This window comes from Pelodiscus sinensis, chromosome 6 (assembly GCF_049634645.1).
Source record: "Pelodiscus sinensis isolate JC-2024 chromosome 6, ASM4963464v1, whole genome shotgun sequence".
Classification (NCBI taxonomy): Eukaryota; Metazoa; Chordata; order Testudines; family Trionychidae; genus Pelodiscus; species Pelodiscus sinensis.
This window is the reverse complement of record NC_134716.1, coordinates 22,167,730-22,185,197: the sequence shown is the minus strand read 5'-3', so window position 1 is coordinate 22,185,197 and position 17,468 is coordinate 22,167,730. Positions and strand designations below refer to the sequence as shown.

General features: G+C 38.2%; 1 protein-coding gene across 7 annotated transcripts in view; it reads left to right on the top strand.

Moving 5' to 3' along the window:
• The window catches only part of CCDC171 (coiled-coil domain containing 171), a 230,259-nt gene that overhangs the window by 65,979 nt on the left and 146,812 nt on the right, over positions 1 to 17,468 (top strand). For all 7 annotated transcript variants that reach the window (XM_075931537.1, XM_075931540.1, XM_075931539.1 and 4 more), the window contains 3 exons: positions 5,630 to 5,736; positions 8,845 to 8,934; positions 10,927 to 11,127. In XM_075931537.1, coding sequence (XP_075787652.1) covers positions 5,630 to 5,736; positions 8,845 to 8,934; positions 10,927 to 11,127 — 398 coding nt within the window. The remainder of the gene's footprint in view (positions 1 to 5,629; positions 5,737 to 8,844; positions 8,935 to 10,926; positions 11,128 to 17,468) is intronic.

Sequence of the window (17,468 nt, the reverse complement as noted above, 5' to 3'; positions counted from 1 at the left end):
AATGAAGAGTATGGAGGCAGAGGGTAAGATGGGGAGGGATTCAATTACAGGGGATGTCTTGTGGGTCACACATGGCAGGAGACCAGGATGCTTTTGCTTCTCCCAAATCAGTCAGGGCTCCCAGGCAGAGCAGGCAGGTTGTTTGCAAGGCCAGACCAGCAGTGCTGGACTCCACTTCCCACAGCACCCTCAATCTGCATGCCCACCTCACCCAGCTGCCTCCTGCTCTCTCACCTGTAAACACTCTCCCTGTACTCAATGCCCAGTGTTCCCCTTTCCCTTTTCCCCTCCAAATGCTCCCCTTTCCAGTGCTTTACTCTGTCCCATCTGCACCCCTTCAGCCTACCCTTCCAAACACTCCCCCTGCCCTACACAGCACCCCCCATCCACACTCCCTTTCTGTGCCCCCTCTCCCTACCCCATCTGTGCAATAGAGGAGGCAGGAGCTTCTTCTGTCTCAGATGGAGAGCAGGGGAGGTCAGGAACAGCCAGGAGCCATGTGGCACAGCATGATGACTAGCAGGAAGCCCATCACACAGCGCCATCAACTGGACAATCAAGCCACCAGGGTCCCTGTTTGACTGGCTGTTGCGGGCCAAAACCTGATACCTGGGCACCTTAATGGTACCTTCTCTCAAATCTATGGTACCTCTCTTGCAGAGGGTTTAAAGGATAGTGTTGTCTGTTGCTGCTCAGAGGCAATTCCTAATCAATTTATAGTCATTTGAAGAGGTTTTCCATTCTTCTCTTCCCTCTTTTTCTTTCTCTTCTATTGCAGATATTACAAGGAGTGATTTGAGCCTGTATTTCAGAAGTTAGTGTTTTTAATGTGATTTTTTACTTACTACCACCTTTAATACATGTAAAAATAAAATTATTTAAAGCTTCAAAAGCTGCTGTAAAGAGTTGCACCTCAGCAGAGTTAAGTCTGATTTGCTACTGCAAGTGGGTCCTCAAACCGAATGTTGAAACCTCAAAAAAGTTGTAGTTTGAGGGGAGACAAACAGTAAAATTCTACAGTTTGTCCTGCAAGTTCACAGCACTTTTCAATTGAGCACATTGTATTATTTTTGAAGTTGTTTGGCTGTCTTCTTCCCTACTTATTCTTCTTGTATATATTTGTATAACTTTGCTGTTTCTACTATTTCTTTCATACAAAGAGACACTATTGCACTGTGGTGTGAACTTGCAGAAAAATCTAGAACCAATAAAAATAGAGTTGGAACTTTTAAATATCTCCTTATGGCCAAACATAGAAACAAGTTGGAAATGAGGAGCGTTAACACCATGTTATCAGCCTGCTGTCTACAAATCAGTAGAAAGCGTTTAATCGATGAGTTTTGAGAGCTGCAACTTTACATCAAGTATTGCAGAACAAAGCCCTGAAGGGTTGAGAGTGGGCATAGTCCTACCAGATGATCTTCGTGACCAATTATGTAGCAGTGAAGGACTACAGACAGACTCAACTGATGATAAACTCCTGGAAGGGGTGCATCAGAATTTTCTCACGTGTGCCATACCTGAGAGGGGCTGATGTATCACATTTCTGTACCAGCTATAGTTCTATGTGAGAAGATGAGAAAAAACTGTTCCTAGAATGGATGTTTTAAAGGTGACTTATAAAGAGGAAAAGAATGTGGACTTCCTATTTCTTTATGATGCAAAAAGAAAGGCCTTAAGGAATTTTGTTTTTTTTAAGGGGTATTATTAAAGACCACTTTATAACCCCAATAGTGTCAAGCATTGAGTTTCCTCTTTTTGTTGGAGAACTTGAGAAGCAGTGGTGATCTGACTTTGAAACCTGAACAGAAGAGGAAAAAAGCCTTAGATTTTGTCTACATGTCAGAGTTTTACCAGTTACACAGGTGTAATGATCACAGTATAATCACTCTTGTGGACACTTACTCCACTATCAGAGTACATTTTTTTCTGCTTAACTTAAACTCCCTTCCCAAGCAACATAACTGTAATATAAATAATAATAATATGGGTTTAAATTCACCCCTTATCTTATGTTAGTGTAATCTTCATGTGAAGACAAGCACTTAGTAAAACTGTTTTAAAATGCTTTTTGTTGTTGTTGTTTTTAAACACCTCTTTAATTGAAACATCTGTCAAATGGTTGAAAGAAATGCTCTTTTGTAAAAGGTTCAACAATGCTGTTCTTTCACTTAAGGCATGAGATGAGAAATCTACCAATCTCTTTGAGTTCTTCAGGGGAGAAGAAATTTGACACTCCTGATATTTCTAAAGTAAAAAACAAGCAGGAAAAACACAAAAGAAATATTTAAAGCCTTATCCATACATCATAGAGCAAAAAAGGTCACAAACACATTCTCTTCCTCCCCCCTTAGGTCACCCTTAAAGCCAGGAAATTTGGCTGATTATCTTCATTAATTTATCTTATTAAACTGTTGTACCATGTATGGAATACTTGGGGGGAGGGGAGAGATGTATTCTGTGATTTCCCACCATCACAGATTTTCCCACAAAGTTGTACTTGATAATATTATCTTTCATTTTAAAAAAATCTAGTCCATAAGGTTTAGGGGAGAAATTTATTTGACCTGATATATACTTTATATATTAATTATAATGATTACTTAAGAATTCCCAGTTATCACTGAGGGTTGGCATGAACCAAGTGTAAACTCATGGAGTATTGCCTACCTGAGTCAGCAGAGAGCCTGAAAAAATAGCCTTTAGCTGCATGAGCTGTTCCATTCATCTCAATGAGAGTCCTGTGGAATTTGGCTTTTTTCCAAGGTGTCACAGTATTCCACACTTAGACGAAGCCAAGCATCTGATATTTTACTTTTCTGTCACATGGTCTGACTTTCCCCACAAGGAGGGTGGCAATTTGTTTATGTTGCATGCTTCCTGAACTGTTCTGTGAAACCAGACAGCAAGGGATCAGAGCTTACAGTTTAGTTTTTAGTTAGTAAATGAGAGAGAGAGAGAGAGAGAGAGAGTCAGATATTTAGGCTGGTGGGCTGGTCTGCCTGTAGACCACTGTAGCTAAGACTATAAAACAGGGTGATAAGTTTCTGAAACTGGCTACAAATTGCTGTTATGTGGCAGAGAGGATATTTCTGGGACTGGACTCCTAGACAGCACTGCAGGGTTTGAAGCTTGGAGAGTGGTGTTGGGTTATGTGGAAAACTCAAAAACCCATCACCCAAAATAATTGACTAATTTAATGACAGGTGAAAATGGTGTGTGTGCAAGCTCTTGTATGATGGGAGGGATGAGAATGAAACATATTTCATGGCTATAGAAGCATTGATGTTGCTATAGAATGTTCTGCTGCTGTGGAATTTAGGGGTGTTTGCCATGTGATCTGAGCTGTGGAATACAAAAGGTACTGAATGCTGAATACTGTTGTTTTCTCCAGTACATGGTTTAAGCACAGCTGGATAATTTAAAGATGGAATGTCTTTTTTAAAATCTAAATAAAAATTTAATCTTATTATATATGGCCAGATTCTGCTACCCTTACTTATAACGATAAATACTGCATGCCACAAGTCAATGGGCTAGCTTGTGCAGTTCTTGTATATTCTAGAAAAGACAGCGCTAAGGCTCTGGGTTGGGAATCAGGAGATTTGGTTTCCGTTCCTAGTTCTGCTACTGACTTGCTATGGGTCTCTAAGCAGTCACTTTTCTCTGTCCCTGTATTTCACCATCACCTTCTGTCTTCGTTATTTGATTTATAAATGCAGAGATGATCTCTTAGGCCAGTTGGACCTTGATTTTAGTTGAGGTGCCCTCCAGGTGTTTCAGTAATACAAATGATAGAGCAAAGATAGGATTATTTAGTCCATAATTTATTTTCAGTGTTACTTTTTTCTTAATATTGAAGAAGTGACCAAAACAGACTGTGATACCTGTAGCCTTAGAGTAGAATTACACCCTGGGCTATGCTCACCAGTTCCCATTGATCTAACTGAAAAAAATTGTGTTTATCATAGTGCTGAATTTGTCCTTAGGCTGATAACATTCTCATCAGCCTCAAGAAACAGAGGGTAAAACAATTTGCACTCAAATGCTACTTGTGTAAGGCCTAGTTTTAACAAAAAGTGTGACTGAGAGAAAAAAAGGGACTAAGAAATAAAAATGAAAAGTTAGTGTGTCCAAGAGTGAAGTACTTCTTAAAGACCTATTTTGTACTTCCTGGAGTGATTAAAAGAGGAAAGTTACTTTTGCAGAGGGGTTGTGGGCAATATTCTGACTTTGTGTATGTGTGAGTGTTCCATTGACTGCAGCTGATGCCTCTTGCGAGTATCCAAAGCCAGGCTTTATGTAATGCTTCACAGTGGTACTTATCTTCAATTTTTTTGTAAGAAAAAGCTAAACTAGCATTTTAAAATTGTCAAAAGTTAGACAGGTTGCTCTTGAAAATGTAGTTTTATTGGAAGTTGTGGCTGGTCTAATGGAAAGGTTTAAAATACAAGACACTGTGGCTACCTCTAGATTGCAAGCCTCTTTCGAAAGAGGCTTTTTCGAAAGATGCTTTCGAAAAACAGCATCTAGACTACAACTAGTATTTTCGAAAAAGCTGTCTGGATGCTCTCTTTTGAAAAAGCACAGTTTGCATTACATAGCGCCTTTTTTTGAAAGAATACTTTCGAAAAAAGGCGTTACTCCTTGTAAAATGAGGTTTTCCGTGGTCGAAAAAACTGCTGCATTCTTTCGATTTACTTTCGAAAGAACGTGGCAGCAGTCTATATTCAGGGGAAGTTTTTTCAGAAAAAGGCCACTTTTTTTGTAAAAACCCTGTAGTCTAGACACACCCTGTCTGTGGCCTGACTTTGTTTCATCCTGGAAAAGTTGATGGGATCTAATTTTTTTTCCAGACATTCTGAGCAACTGTAGCTTCTGTTGACTGTAGTGAGTGTTGCAGATGCTTTGCATCTCTGCAAATCATGTTCTTTTACCTTTTTATTCCTTTATGTCTCCCTAGTTTCAGGGTTTCATAAAAACATATAACATATAGTGGATATATCAGCTTTAAGATTTGTAATTGAAACATTATGTAGGAATGCACAGACATATAATAAAAATTGTGTTGTTTCCTTTTGGACTGGAATTCAAGAACATTTAAGAGTTTTCAGACCTTTCCAAGCATAACAACGTCATGTGATTTTTGGCTCAGCAAAGGTTTGTTGAGTAAGTGATGTATTACTACATTACAAAATACATGCTTGGTCAGAAGACACCAAAATAATTCTGAAAAAGTACAATCCACTTACATTTTCCATAACATATAAAATTATCCCTATGCAGTGTAAAAGTTTGATGAGCTGACTGAATGACTTATAGGCCTAATAATCACTAAGCTATTATAAAACTGGATATTGCGTTCATTAGTTGGATGATAATAGCAAGTATTAACTGGAGATTGCAACTTGGTTGTACAACAGAGCTTGTACAAGCCAGTTCTATTTGACATGAAACTATAGATGTAAGCCTTTCGGGAGTACAAGACTGTTGCTCAATATTCTTGCTTGTCACTGTAGCCCTAACTAATTTTAATACCTCTATTTCATTTTAAGCAGTTCTCTCTCTCTCTCTCTCTCTCTCTCTCTGACTTTAAGGGCTTTATTTTCATTCTGTAATTTTTCTTCAGGCAGTCACAAGGACAAAGATAAACCTCCAAGCCTCTCAGTTGTCCTTGAGACTTTGAGGAGTACCTTGACAGATTACCAGAACAAGCTGGAAGATGCATCTAATGAGGTAACATTTGCACTGTTTGGCTTCACACATATAGCCTTCGGCCTGCAACAGTACATATACTTCACTTGTTACAAAGGTCAAAAGATTGAGAATGTTGAGTTGACAGCTACACAAATACTAAAAAGAAATAATGTCCGTCACTACTTTTTCTCTAAGCTTGCCCTACGGTAATGTTCCACTTAAATATATAAAAAATAGTTTATAGTTTTTTATTTTAAGTGTTGAACTTCTGATTTTTGTCCGTAAATATACACAGAAATATGATACACGTCAACCTCCATCAAGGTGTTAAAAGATGACATAAATATTTTAAAATGCAATGTAGTACTTGAATTTTAGCATGCATTGGTATCAGGTGTGTTAATGTGAATGCCCTAAAAAAAAAGTGACATTATTTTCAGAGATCAGTTCTATTTGGGTGTGTTTACACTTGCACCCTCTTTCGAGAGAGGGATGCAAATGAATACATTCTAAATTGCAAATGAAGCTGGGATTTAAATATCCCATGCTTCATTTGCATATTCACGTTATGGTGCTATGTTGAAATAGCGCTATTTTGAAATAACAGACGCTGTTAAGATGTGGTTATTTTGAGAGAAAACCCTTCTCTCGAAATAACTGGTAAACCTCATTGTAAGAGGAATAAGGGTTATTTTGGGAGAAGGGTTTTCTCTCTAAATAATCGCGTCTTAATAGTGTCTATTATTTTGAAATAACGCCATAACGCAAATATGCAAATGAAGCGCGTGATATTTAAATCTCAGCTTCATTTCCAATTTCGAATGTCTTCATTTGCATCCCTCTCTCAAAAGAGGGTGCAAGTGTAGACATACCCTTATTGATGAAAATTGGTAAACTTCATAGTCTGCGTTTTTTGTCATACAGAGGAAGTGATATCTTCATTATCGTTTCAAAATGTAACAAAGAACAATAACAAACATTTCTATTTAAACAAGTGCATCTTTTTACATGCAGTTCTACGGGTTTTGGTCACTGGCTGAGAAGTATTTATTTTTATTTATATTGCTAATGTGATTTGGTTAATCCTCTTGGGTTTAAAATGTTATATGAATTTGTAGCTTTAAAAACTGTAGACAGAAGTTAACTATATCTTGTCAAAGTCCTTTAATTGTACATAAAATTGGCAAAGCACTGATAAGTGTTGGTATTTTATTTTTTCCTTTCTAAGTTTTGTCTTGTGTTTATTTTGTCTTATTATTTATTCAGTCACAATTTATTTCAAATTTAATGAGTATTAATTTTGCTTTTTTATTGTGGAAGAATAGACTTATTCAAGTCCTCTGAGATTTGTTGAAGAGGAATAGAAATAAGTGACCACAGAAATAATTGTACTTCTGTAAACAGCAAGCACTATTATAAGTCTCTGCAGTGAGATAAGATAACCGATGTGTTTAGCAGTTATGAATCTCTTCTGAAGCCCAGGTTTGGAAGCTGAAGAGTCACTAGAAACATATTACGCACAGTGAATTGTTATTTGGGAGGATGAATGTCACATGATCCTCAGCACAGTTGAAAAGTCGACTCAGCAGGCTTTGGCTTAGTAATGTGCTTTGTTGTGAAACAGTGCCAGACAGAGCAGTGGGGAGGCCAAGGGGGTGGCTGCTAAGAAAGCAAAGAGAGTACTCTGACAGAAAGAAGAATGAACTGTCAAGGAAAATAAATCGCAAGCTGATGACCTGCCACAAGACTTCCCAGTAGGACTGCATGTGACAGACCCTGAAGTTGTCATGCGGAGCGAGAGACCATTGAATGCCCTCGTGGTACACAGAAAGGGCACTGTTCTCTCCTTTTTGATTTTCCCCATAGATACTGTTGCTTCTGGCTTCTTCTGCATTTTGTCCTTAAATGTGTTTTGTAATAAATCTTTTTAATATTGCAATAAAACTCGCAGGGATTAACAAAGGTATCATCCAATAATGCTTTTACATGCAGCACTAAGGTTTTGGGCTTATTTAATTCTGTTAAGTTTTTTAGGATATAGCTTATGACAGAACCACGTACACAGATGGATGTAACTAAGTATTTGTCTTTACATCTATGGTTGGATCTGTTTGGTGAACTGGTGACATTTTATTAGCTCTAATTAGCTAAATAAACATGAGTTCATAATTCCATTTCTGTATTGTCAGTGCACATTAAAATTTGAGTATATACTTTTACATGTCTTCATGAGTTAGGTGGTTGAGTAGCTGATACACAATGTGGAAAACACAGAAATAATTTCAGTAAATTGGAGAAAGCAACTAACATAGTTGGCAAGGATTGAGGGAGTGCAGATGCTACTTGTGAATTGTGAATACAATATAGAGATATTATAAAACTTTGAGGAACTCTTGAATGTTTCAGGAAGCAGCAGTGATCAAGATTGCTATATTCTGCTTATGTCTGATTAGAGGAGCCTGGTATTTTCTTTCGCATACAGACTTAGCTACTATTATTTGTGTCTTTTGATACTCAGGATTAGATTACTGATAGACTGTTCTGTCAGTCTTTACTCTGAAACTGGAAAGTTGAAGCTAGCACATATTGTGGCCACCTGTTTATCAAAAAGACATCTGGAAGAGGGCATATAACTCTAGTGCTCCAGGATCTTCAGTGGCTGCTTGTAATGCTCTGAATGGTTTGGGAGTATAGATGACTGGAGAGACTATGCTTTGAGTAATTCTGGTGCTGCAATCAGCAGAAATTCATGAGTTGGAATCTCCTCAGTTTTAAAAGGAAGGATGCTGCTTGTAGGGCATTTACTGGGATGGCGTCCGTTGACTTCGAAACTTGCTTCTTGAAAATCACTGGGATCTAGATTTGTTAAATTTTCTGGTACAGTGCCTTTTCCCAGATAGTTTAGAATTCATGGGGCCAAAGCAATAGTGAATTTGGTTTAGGATTATTGCTGCTATTATTTATTTGTAATATCATTATTAATATTAAATCATATTTATTTAATGGGAAATATGCTAAATTGTTTACAGATAATATCTGAGGAATTTTTAAATACGTACTGATTTAACATTGGTATAGAAAATATTAAGCTACATTTAAGTCTCTACATAACCTCTCGAGCCTTCAACTGTTTTTCTCTTTTCCCAGATAAAGAAAGTGAAAGCTTCCTGTGAGAAGATGACAAAAGAGATTGACTCATCCAAACAAAAAATACAGTCTCAAAGTCAAGACCTTATGGTATATTTTTTATCAACCATAACTTCTTAACATAGTGCATTTATTTCTGGTATGTCTCACTTAGCTTGTATCTGCGTGATACTACATGATATCCAAATAAGTGCTTGAATGTGAACAAGAAATTTGCCCTCAAAAATATTTTTTACTCAGCTGTTTGATAATTTTTTATATTTGTTACTTCATTACTCAATCACTTATTTATGAAAATAAAATTCAGTAAATACTCACTTTTCTTTTCTCTTTCGTGTATTTGTCAGATTATTTGTCTCAGCATGAAGTTTTCTAGAATTACTCAGAAAAATGCAGTGTTTGAGCCACATGTTAAAAAGTTACAAGACAGACAGGAGTGAGAATGAATTAATCACACAGCCTCTTTGGGGGAGATATAAAGAGATTAGTAGACAGCTGAGGATGGACCTCTGTTCATCTTAGTGGCTATGTGAAATTTGATCACATACATTTGGAAGATTTCAGTTAAAGAACTGTAAAGGTTAAAGTCATAGGATGAAATGGCAAAACTTACAGTAAAGAAGGATTTCCATAAATTATTATGGATGTTATGGCCACATTCTGTGTATAATTCCACCAAACATTAGGTAATTCCTGATAATTGGAGAGAGCTATAGGCCTAAATTACTTCTAGTAAAAATTGCTGATCCTTTTAAGCCGAGCACTTGTCATGGGTTGTTGGGGTTCTGATTTTATAGTCTTTTTCAAAATAGAATGTGTTTTTGTCCCTCTTTGCAGGGGCTGACACATCACTTTCATAATGTGTCATGTCTGGATACATCAGTGTCCAAGGGACTGAAGAAGTCCTGAGGTCACTGTTAAACTCTATCTTCCAGCTGGTAGAGTTTTGTATTACTGCCAAAATTAAGTGTGGCCACTTCCAAGGTTTCTCAAATTCTTATACTTGAGATACACTATTTCATTGTTTCAGTTTATTATTCAGAGTCTCTGTAGCATTCATTGGTGATAACACAGTGGCCTTCCATCTTATGAACTGAAACTTGTCTAATTTTAATTAATATAATTTCAGAAACCCCCCCTCCCCTGTGAGGTAAAGTACTGCTTTATTGATTTGTGTAGAGGAGGATTCTAATGAACAATAAGATTCAATGATGTGTTGAGTACTGACTTCTCCTGCTGAAGTCATTACAAGTTAAGAATAAGGCCCTGCACCTGAGAGGATCAGGTGACTTGCCCTGTGACACACAGGAAATTGGTGACAGACCTAACAGTAGAGTCCTGATCTGCCTCTCAAATGCTTTGTCCACAAGACTTTTTTTCCCCCCAAACATCCTAAAAACTACAGATTTTTGTAATGCAAATTCTACTCTATATGACAGAGCTATTCTACCAACTCTTTTTCCTCTTGGTGTAAAAGTCTGCTCCAATTTAGTATTGGTTCCATTTCTGATGGTGATTTCTGTGATATGGGCACCTGACTACTGTAAATTGGACTGAAAACCACCAAGTCATTTCACATTGACAGCTATACATGAAACAAGATGACAACAGCCATTGGTTGCTACTAGTCATTGAAAACAGTTATCTACAGAAGAAAAGAATTGTATCCTTTCCCCAGGGCTATACAGTTTCTTATGTCAAAAAGGAAGCTGTATTTTTTGCATTCTGTCTAGATTTTCAGCTGAAGGAATGCTCTGTAAAGAGACAAACCCAGCCCCAAAAAGCAAGGCAGTCAAATTGTAGAGACTTTGGTTTGGCAGAAACATTAAAAAAGGAGAAAAGGGAATAATTTTGTTGGACTCGTCCTTTGCTTCACTCTATTTTCTTACTCCCAGAGTAAAACAGACTGAATTTAAAATTTGACACTATCATTAGAAGTAAGCAGATAGCTTATTTTAGGTTGTTTTGAAAATATATTTTCATATAGACCTTTACTTCCAAGGATACCTAACATTGGCTATGATAATGCTCTATGTGATAAAGCTGTTACCAACCTTTCTGTTTGTGTCTTTTTTTCTATAGGAAGCTCAGGATAGGCTGGTTGATGTCAATGAAGAGTTAAATCATCTGCGCACTAAGTGTGCAGACAGAGAAGCTTTAATAGGCACTTTAAAAATGGAACTGCAGAATGTACTGCACTGCTGGGAGAAAGAGAAAATACGAGCCACAGACTCAGAAAATGAAATCCGGAAGCTTACCAGGGCTTACCAGAAGGATACTGAGGTATTACCAGAGACAAGACAACTGTCAAAAAGAGCCTTTTATTTAATCTTAGCTTTACATACATTGAATGGTTGCATTAAATCTTAACAGATTTATCTGCAAAATATAATTTTAAGATATGTTTTAAAATGCATATTTAGTGTCTACTAAATTTTCAAGTGTCTTAATTCTTTTTCATAAAATGAATAATCAATTTAACTCTTCCGGTCATTTACATTTTAAAACGTGTAGCAAGCATTGTTTCAGGCAAATGAATTCGTTTAAAGAATCATGCCTGGGATTTTTTTAAAAATTTTTTGTATATGGAATCTCATGGTGTAAATTACTGATTCAAATAGCAATCTGACTCAGCCCATACCCTTGACTCCACAAATAGCAAATGTAGAATTAAGGTCATTTTGCTTGCCCACTACCAAATTAGTGTTTCCTGTGCTTCTTTGGAGAGACTGCACCTCTCCCTTTCAGTTTGGGTATATGTGCGCCCATGCACCTGCCCTGAAAACTATTCAAAGGGATCCGGTGCCAGGCTATTTTTTGGACTCTGGTATATACATTTTGTGCCAGCTTCAAAAATTCTGTGTTGGTGAGTGACTTTCACTTCACTTTCACTTTTCCCTGGGTAAGAGCCATATTTGAAACCGTTGGAAGATCTGCAGGAACTTCAAATTGAAGAAAAAATTATAAAGAGATGAGACTGAATTAACTCCTTATGGAGGCCATCTGCATCCACCTTCTGAAAATTCCTGCTTGGGGCAGTCACTGAATGCTGCTGCCTCAATCAGGAGTGCCCTTCTGGACATTTTATGAGAAAGTTGACACCATTTCCTGTCACTGGTGCTGAAAAAGAAGCACACATCATCAGAACAGCATTCTTCAAAGGAGCCAGAAGTTCAAGATTCTCTATAATGTCCACTAATAAAAAATCTGGAAATAGGGCTCTTCTAATTAAAAACTGTCAATTCAAACTCATCACCATAGACTTGTCAACCTTGACTGCACTTCTGACTCCTTTGATCCAATAACAGAAACATCATGGAAATATTTTGGTATTGATGGGACTGGAATTATATAACACCATGGGACCTGCTCTTCCTCTTGATGCTGGATTCCCCTGTAGTACAGAAGAGAAAACAGTACTAACGGATCCTCAGGCCCTGTTTGTTAACTTCCCTTTGAGACTAGTTGTGTCCTTGATGCCATGGCTACCAAGGCTATGTCTTTAGACTATCCAATACTTCCTCACCCAGTATAGTTCAGAGCTAAAGGTCCTTTTGTGGATTGGTAAATGGTTAAAAGACAGGAATCAAAGGGTAGGAACAAATGGTCAGTTTTCAGAATGGATAGAGGTAACGAGTGGTATCCCCCAAGCGTCCATACTGGGGCCAGTCCTATTCAACCTATTTACAAATGACCTGGGGAAAGGGGTAAACAGTGAGGTGGCAAAATTTGCAGATGATACTAAACTGCTCAAGATAGTCAAGAACAAAGCAGACTGTGAAGCGCTTCAAAAGGGTCTCATAAAACTAAGTGATTGGGCAACAAAATGGCAAATGAATTTTAATGTTGGTAAATGCAAAGTCACACACATTGGAAAAAATAATTCCAACTACACATGCAATATGATGGGAACTAATTTATCTATAACTACTCAGGAGAGAGATCTTGGAGTCGTTGTGGATAGTTCTCTGAAAACAGTCACTCAAACAATGTTAGGAGTTATTAAAAAAGGATAGAGAATAAGACAGAGAATATTTTATTGCCTCTATATAAATCCATCGTACACCCACATTTTGAATACCGTGTATAGGTGTGGTTGCCTCATCTCAAAAAAGATATATTGGCATTGGAAAAGGTTTGGAAAAGGGCAACAAAAATGATTATGGGTTTGGAACAGGTGCCATATGAAGAGAGAGAAAAAAGACTGGGACTTTTCATCTTAGAAAAGAGGAGACTAAGAGGGGATATGATAAAGATCTGTAAAATAGTGACTGGTGTGGAAAAAAGTGAATAAGGAAAAGTTATTTACTTGTTCCCATAACATACGTACTAGGGGTCACCAAATGAAATTAATGGGTAGCAGGTTTAAAACAAACAAAAGGAAGTTTTACTTTACACAGCGCATAGTCAGCCCGGGGACCTTCTTGCCAGAGGATGTTGTAAAGACCAGAAATTTAACAGGCTTCAAAAAATAACTAGATAAATTCATGGAGGTTAGGTCCATCAATACTTATTAGCCCGAATGGATAGGAATGGTGTCCCTAGACTCTGTTTGTCAGGGGCTGGAAATGGATGACAGGAGAGGGATCACTTGATGATTACCTGTATCTGTTCACTCCCTCTGGGACATCTGGCACTGGCCGCTATTGGAAGACAGGATACTAGGCTAGACGGACCTTTGGTCTGACCCAATATGGCTGTTCTTATGTTCATCATGTTGTTTCTGGTACTGACACCTGTGGAGTCATATCACCACACTTTGGTACCACCTAGTTATAAAATCTCCATGGGTAGATGACCGACAGTCATCCTCTGGATCTGAATTCCTATGGCCCTCGTTGTCATATCCTTGGGTTTATCATGACTGGGGTTCTGTACCTGTTCTGTGCCTTGCCTCCCACCAACAGATCTTCCTAAGTTCTTTCTTCATATAGATTCCCCACTCAGACACGAGGTTAGTTTCCATGAAGAGGCTTATGATGTTATTCTCAGTATACCAAGCCTCAAGACAGCCTCAGATTTCAGAACCTCAGTCCAGCTGGATCAAACTCAGTCTTCTTTGTGCTTCTCCTCATCACCTGACAATGATGCGCTGTCTGGGGTTTCTTCTGCTGGTTCAGGATCATTACAGGGCCTACCAGGGATTACTAAAGAGAATATCTCCCTTGATATTCAGGAGAGTTCCCGTAAGCTGGTGGACATATTGGGACATACAGGACCATCTAGAGTGGCTCTATCTATGAACGGAGCCATTGTACAATCCACAAAATATTTGTGGCAAATGCCACATAATGTCCTTACTCAAGTTTTGAGTAGCTATGTTCTTAACCAGAAGGTCCAGCCTCTCTTTGATTTGGAATCTATAGAAGAGGTTCCCCCCTCTCCATGCAAGCAAAGGCTTCTGTTCATATTACGTCCTGAGTAGAACTCAGTCTTGAAAGGATCCATTCCCTCTTCTGTGTACTGAGTTTACTGTTCAACAAGGACAAGTCCTTTTACCTCCCAGTGTAGAGCAATCCTGGATTCCAGAGTAAGTGTGGTTGTTCCAACTGAAAGCATTTTCACATAATATGAAACTTTTCCACAGGTCCCATATAGTCACAACAATAGGAAACTGCCTCACACTACTGTGACACATGTTTATCTGTACATATGTGTTGCAGCATGCCAGACGTTTCAGAAGTATGCAGGTCTGGTTGAAGTCAGTGTACTTTCTGGCTCTTCACTTGTTAGACATGCTGATTTGAGTACCTGCAGGAATACAAGCTCATGGGTTTGGCACATAGGTCCAGGTAACGTGTATATGGAAGCCCTCTTTGTCCCTACATAACCCACAGATGTTTCTCCTTTAAGCTGGGGAGCTCACTTTGGAAACTTATAAAACCAAGGTCTGTGGCCTCATCAACCCTAAGTTGGCCACATAAGCATTCAGGCATCATGGGAATTTATTTGGTATGTTGGGCTTTTCTTCCTTATGTCAAGGGAGAGACCCAAGTCCTCAAGGACATTACTGTGGCAATGCACTGTGCAAGGCAGAGCAGTCCATCTCTAGCAAGAGACCATACATCTTAGGGAATTTTATGCCACAGAGCAATACATCTCTAAGTTTCCCATCTTGCTGGTGTTCAGAACAATCTGGTAGATCTCCTGACTGTTTCAGTTTGTTCAGCAGAGATCACAAGATCTCTCTCAAGATGGATATTGTCAGATTCATTTTTCAAATGTGTGTGGTGGTGGGGAAGAGAATCCCTCGATAGACCCATTTCTGTTGAGATGATCTACAAAGTACCAACTCTTTTGTTCCAAGGAAAGACATAGGGCAATATGCTGTGTACCTACCCTCCATCCCTTCCCATGGTTGTGATCCAGATCAAGCAGGATCATGCTTGCTTGATCACCTCAGCTTCTTTGCCAACAAGACCATCAAAGTTTACCTGGTGGCTACCTTTGCTTTCCACCCACCTAAAAAGAGCTGTTCAATATATTTTTTTAATCCAATGTCAGGTATATTCTTAAGGGGTCTGGACAGGTTATATCCCTATGTCATGGATTCTATTCCTCCTTGGGGCTTAAATCTGGTGCTAGCAAGGCAGATGGATCCATCCTTTTGAAGCAATGGCTACCTGTGCTTTATTGCATCTTTCTATCAAAATAGCAATCGTCTCTGCAAGAAGAGTAGCAGACCTACGTGCATCAGTAGGTGGCACTCCTTACACAGCTTTTATGAGGAGAAGCTATGTTAACATCTGCAGCTGAACTTCCTCATTGAAATAGAATCAGAATTCTATCTCAATCAGGTTTGTCTGTCTGCCCCCTCCATCCTCAAAAGACTGAGGAGAAACTCAGTAGGTTAGATGTCAGAAGGCTCTTGGCTTTTTACGTGGACAGGACTAGACCTTTTAGATCATCATTCCAGGTGTTGGTCACAGCTGAAGACAGGATGAAAAGACTTTCACTCTCAATTCAGCGAATTTTGTCTTGTATAGATCTGTTTGTCTTGTTTGGACCTTGCCAATTAATCCTCTCTAAGTAGGGTGGTAGCATGATGTACAAGATTCAAGCATCTTCCACAACTCTTTTGCCACAATCCCTTATAGCAGACATGTTATAGCGTTACAACTTACAGTACACCTCTTTACTACTCATTATACTAATCTCAGCATTCTGGAAATAATGCCAAACTTGTACTAGTAGTTCTTCAGTCCTTGTTCAGAAACTCACCCCCAATTTGAACTTGTGAGGACATAGCATGGAATTCATTTCTTCTGTGACTGTTTTTTGAAATGTGCTGCACACATCCATTCTGTCATTCATCCTTCTTTCCCTTTATGGGAGTTTCTATGTGGTCAGAATGAATTGAGGAGGATTGGGAGTGGGCTTGCCCGTATTTTTACCATTATGTGGCAGCATGAAAGTGCTAAGTGCTCATGTATCACTAAGGGGGAAATCTCTGATTCCGGTTCACTGGGCACACCCACATTTGAAGTGGAATGGGCACAAACAATGTATCTTGATGAACAACAGTAAGAGAACAGGTTAGTAGCTGCTATTTCTTTGTGTATTAGCTGATTGTGGTATGCTATATGTGGTAATTGCTTCATGAAGTTTTACTTCAAAACCAGATTTTCTCATAAGGTTGTTTACTGATCTTAATAATTGTCTCCTTTTAATTTTCTCCACATAAAGTAGTTCTGCATTAGCTATATCAATCATACTCTTTATCTCAATTGTTCTGCATATTGAGCTCATTACTCCAGCAAATACGAACACAAATGCCAAATTGAATAAAAAGGAAACATTCTTTCCACCCTTCTTACAGTCATGCAATTTAAATCCCAGAAGCAGTTGGAATTGTTCTACACATCAGATAATGATTAAAGGAAAGGAAACTAGAAGCCTGACTGTATTGTAAAGTCAGCATGTCTACATCATTGTGGTTGAGTTCAACATGTGTGAGTTGATTCTGAGTCTTGGGATTTCTTTTTCTCTCCAAAGGGATGATTATCATGCTTGGTTTATCAGAGCCCAGGCAAAAAGGAAATAATGGCGACATGGTTAAACTATTCCTAGGGAATTAGAAGATTAGCTGGTAACATTTTAAAAATGTTTTATTGCTTAACATTTATGAATTGCAAACAGAAATGTACCCAAATATAGTTGGAGAAGACACACTAGTAATTGCTGTTGCACTGGGGGTGAGGCAGAGGAGAGAGTGTCCTTAGTACCTTTATGAAATGTCAGTGTTGGATCCATTGTCCTTTGCTTTCAGTGAGCATTGTTCTATTGGCTAAATGGGCTTTGGATCAGAGCCCTCGTTGTGGTTTTGGTACTGTCTTTGATTTGTCTTAATTTTAAATTGCTAGATTAATAGATCAACTAAATAGATGCACAAACAGATTCTGATCTCACCCTGGTGTGAATAAGTACCAACACTACTGAATTCAATTCAGTATGCTATAGCATAAAATCCACTGTAAATGAGATGAGGATCAGGCTTGTAGAGTTTAACTGATGCTGATAAAAACCTGTTTTGTACAGTTACATGTTCACATATAATCCATGTAAAGAAAAACATCAAATGAAATTATTTGTAATTGCTTATGTTTTAAAAATAATCTAACTTG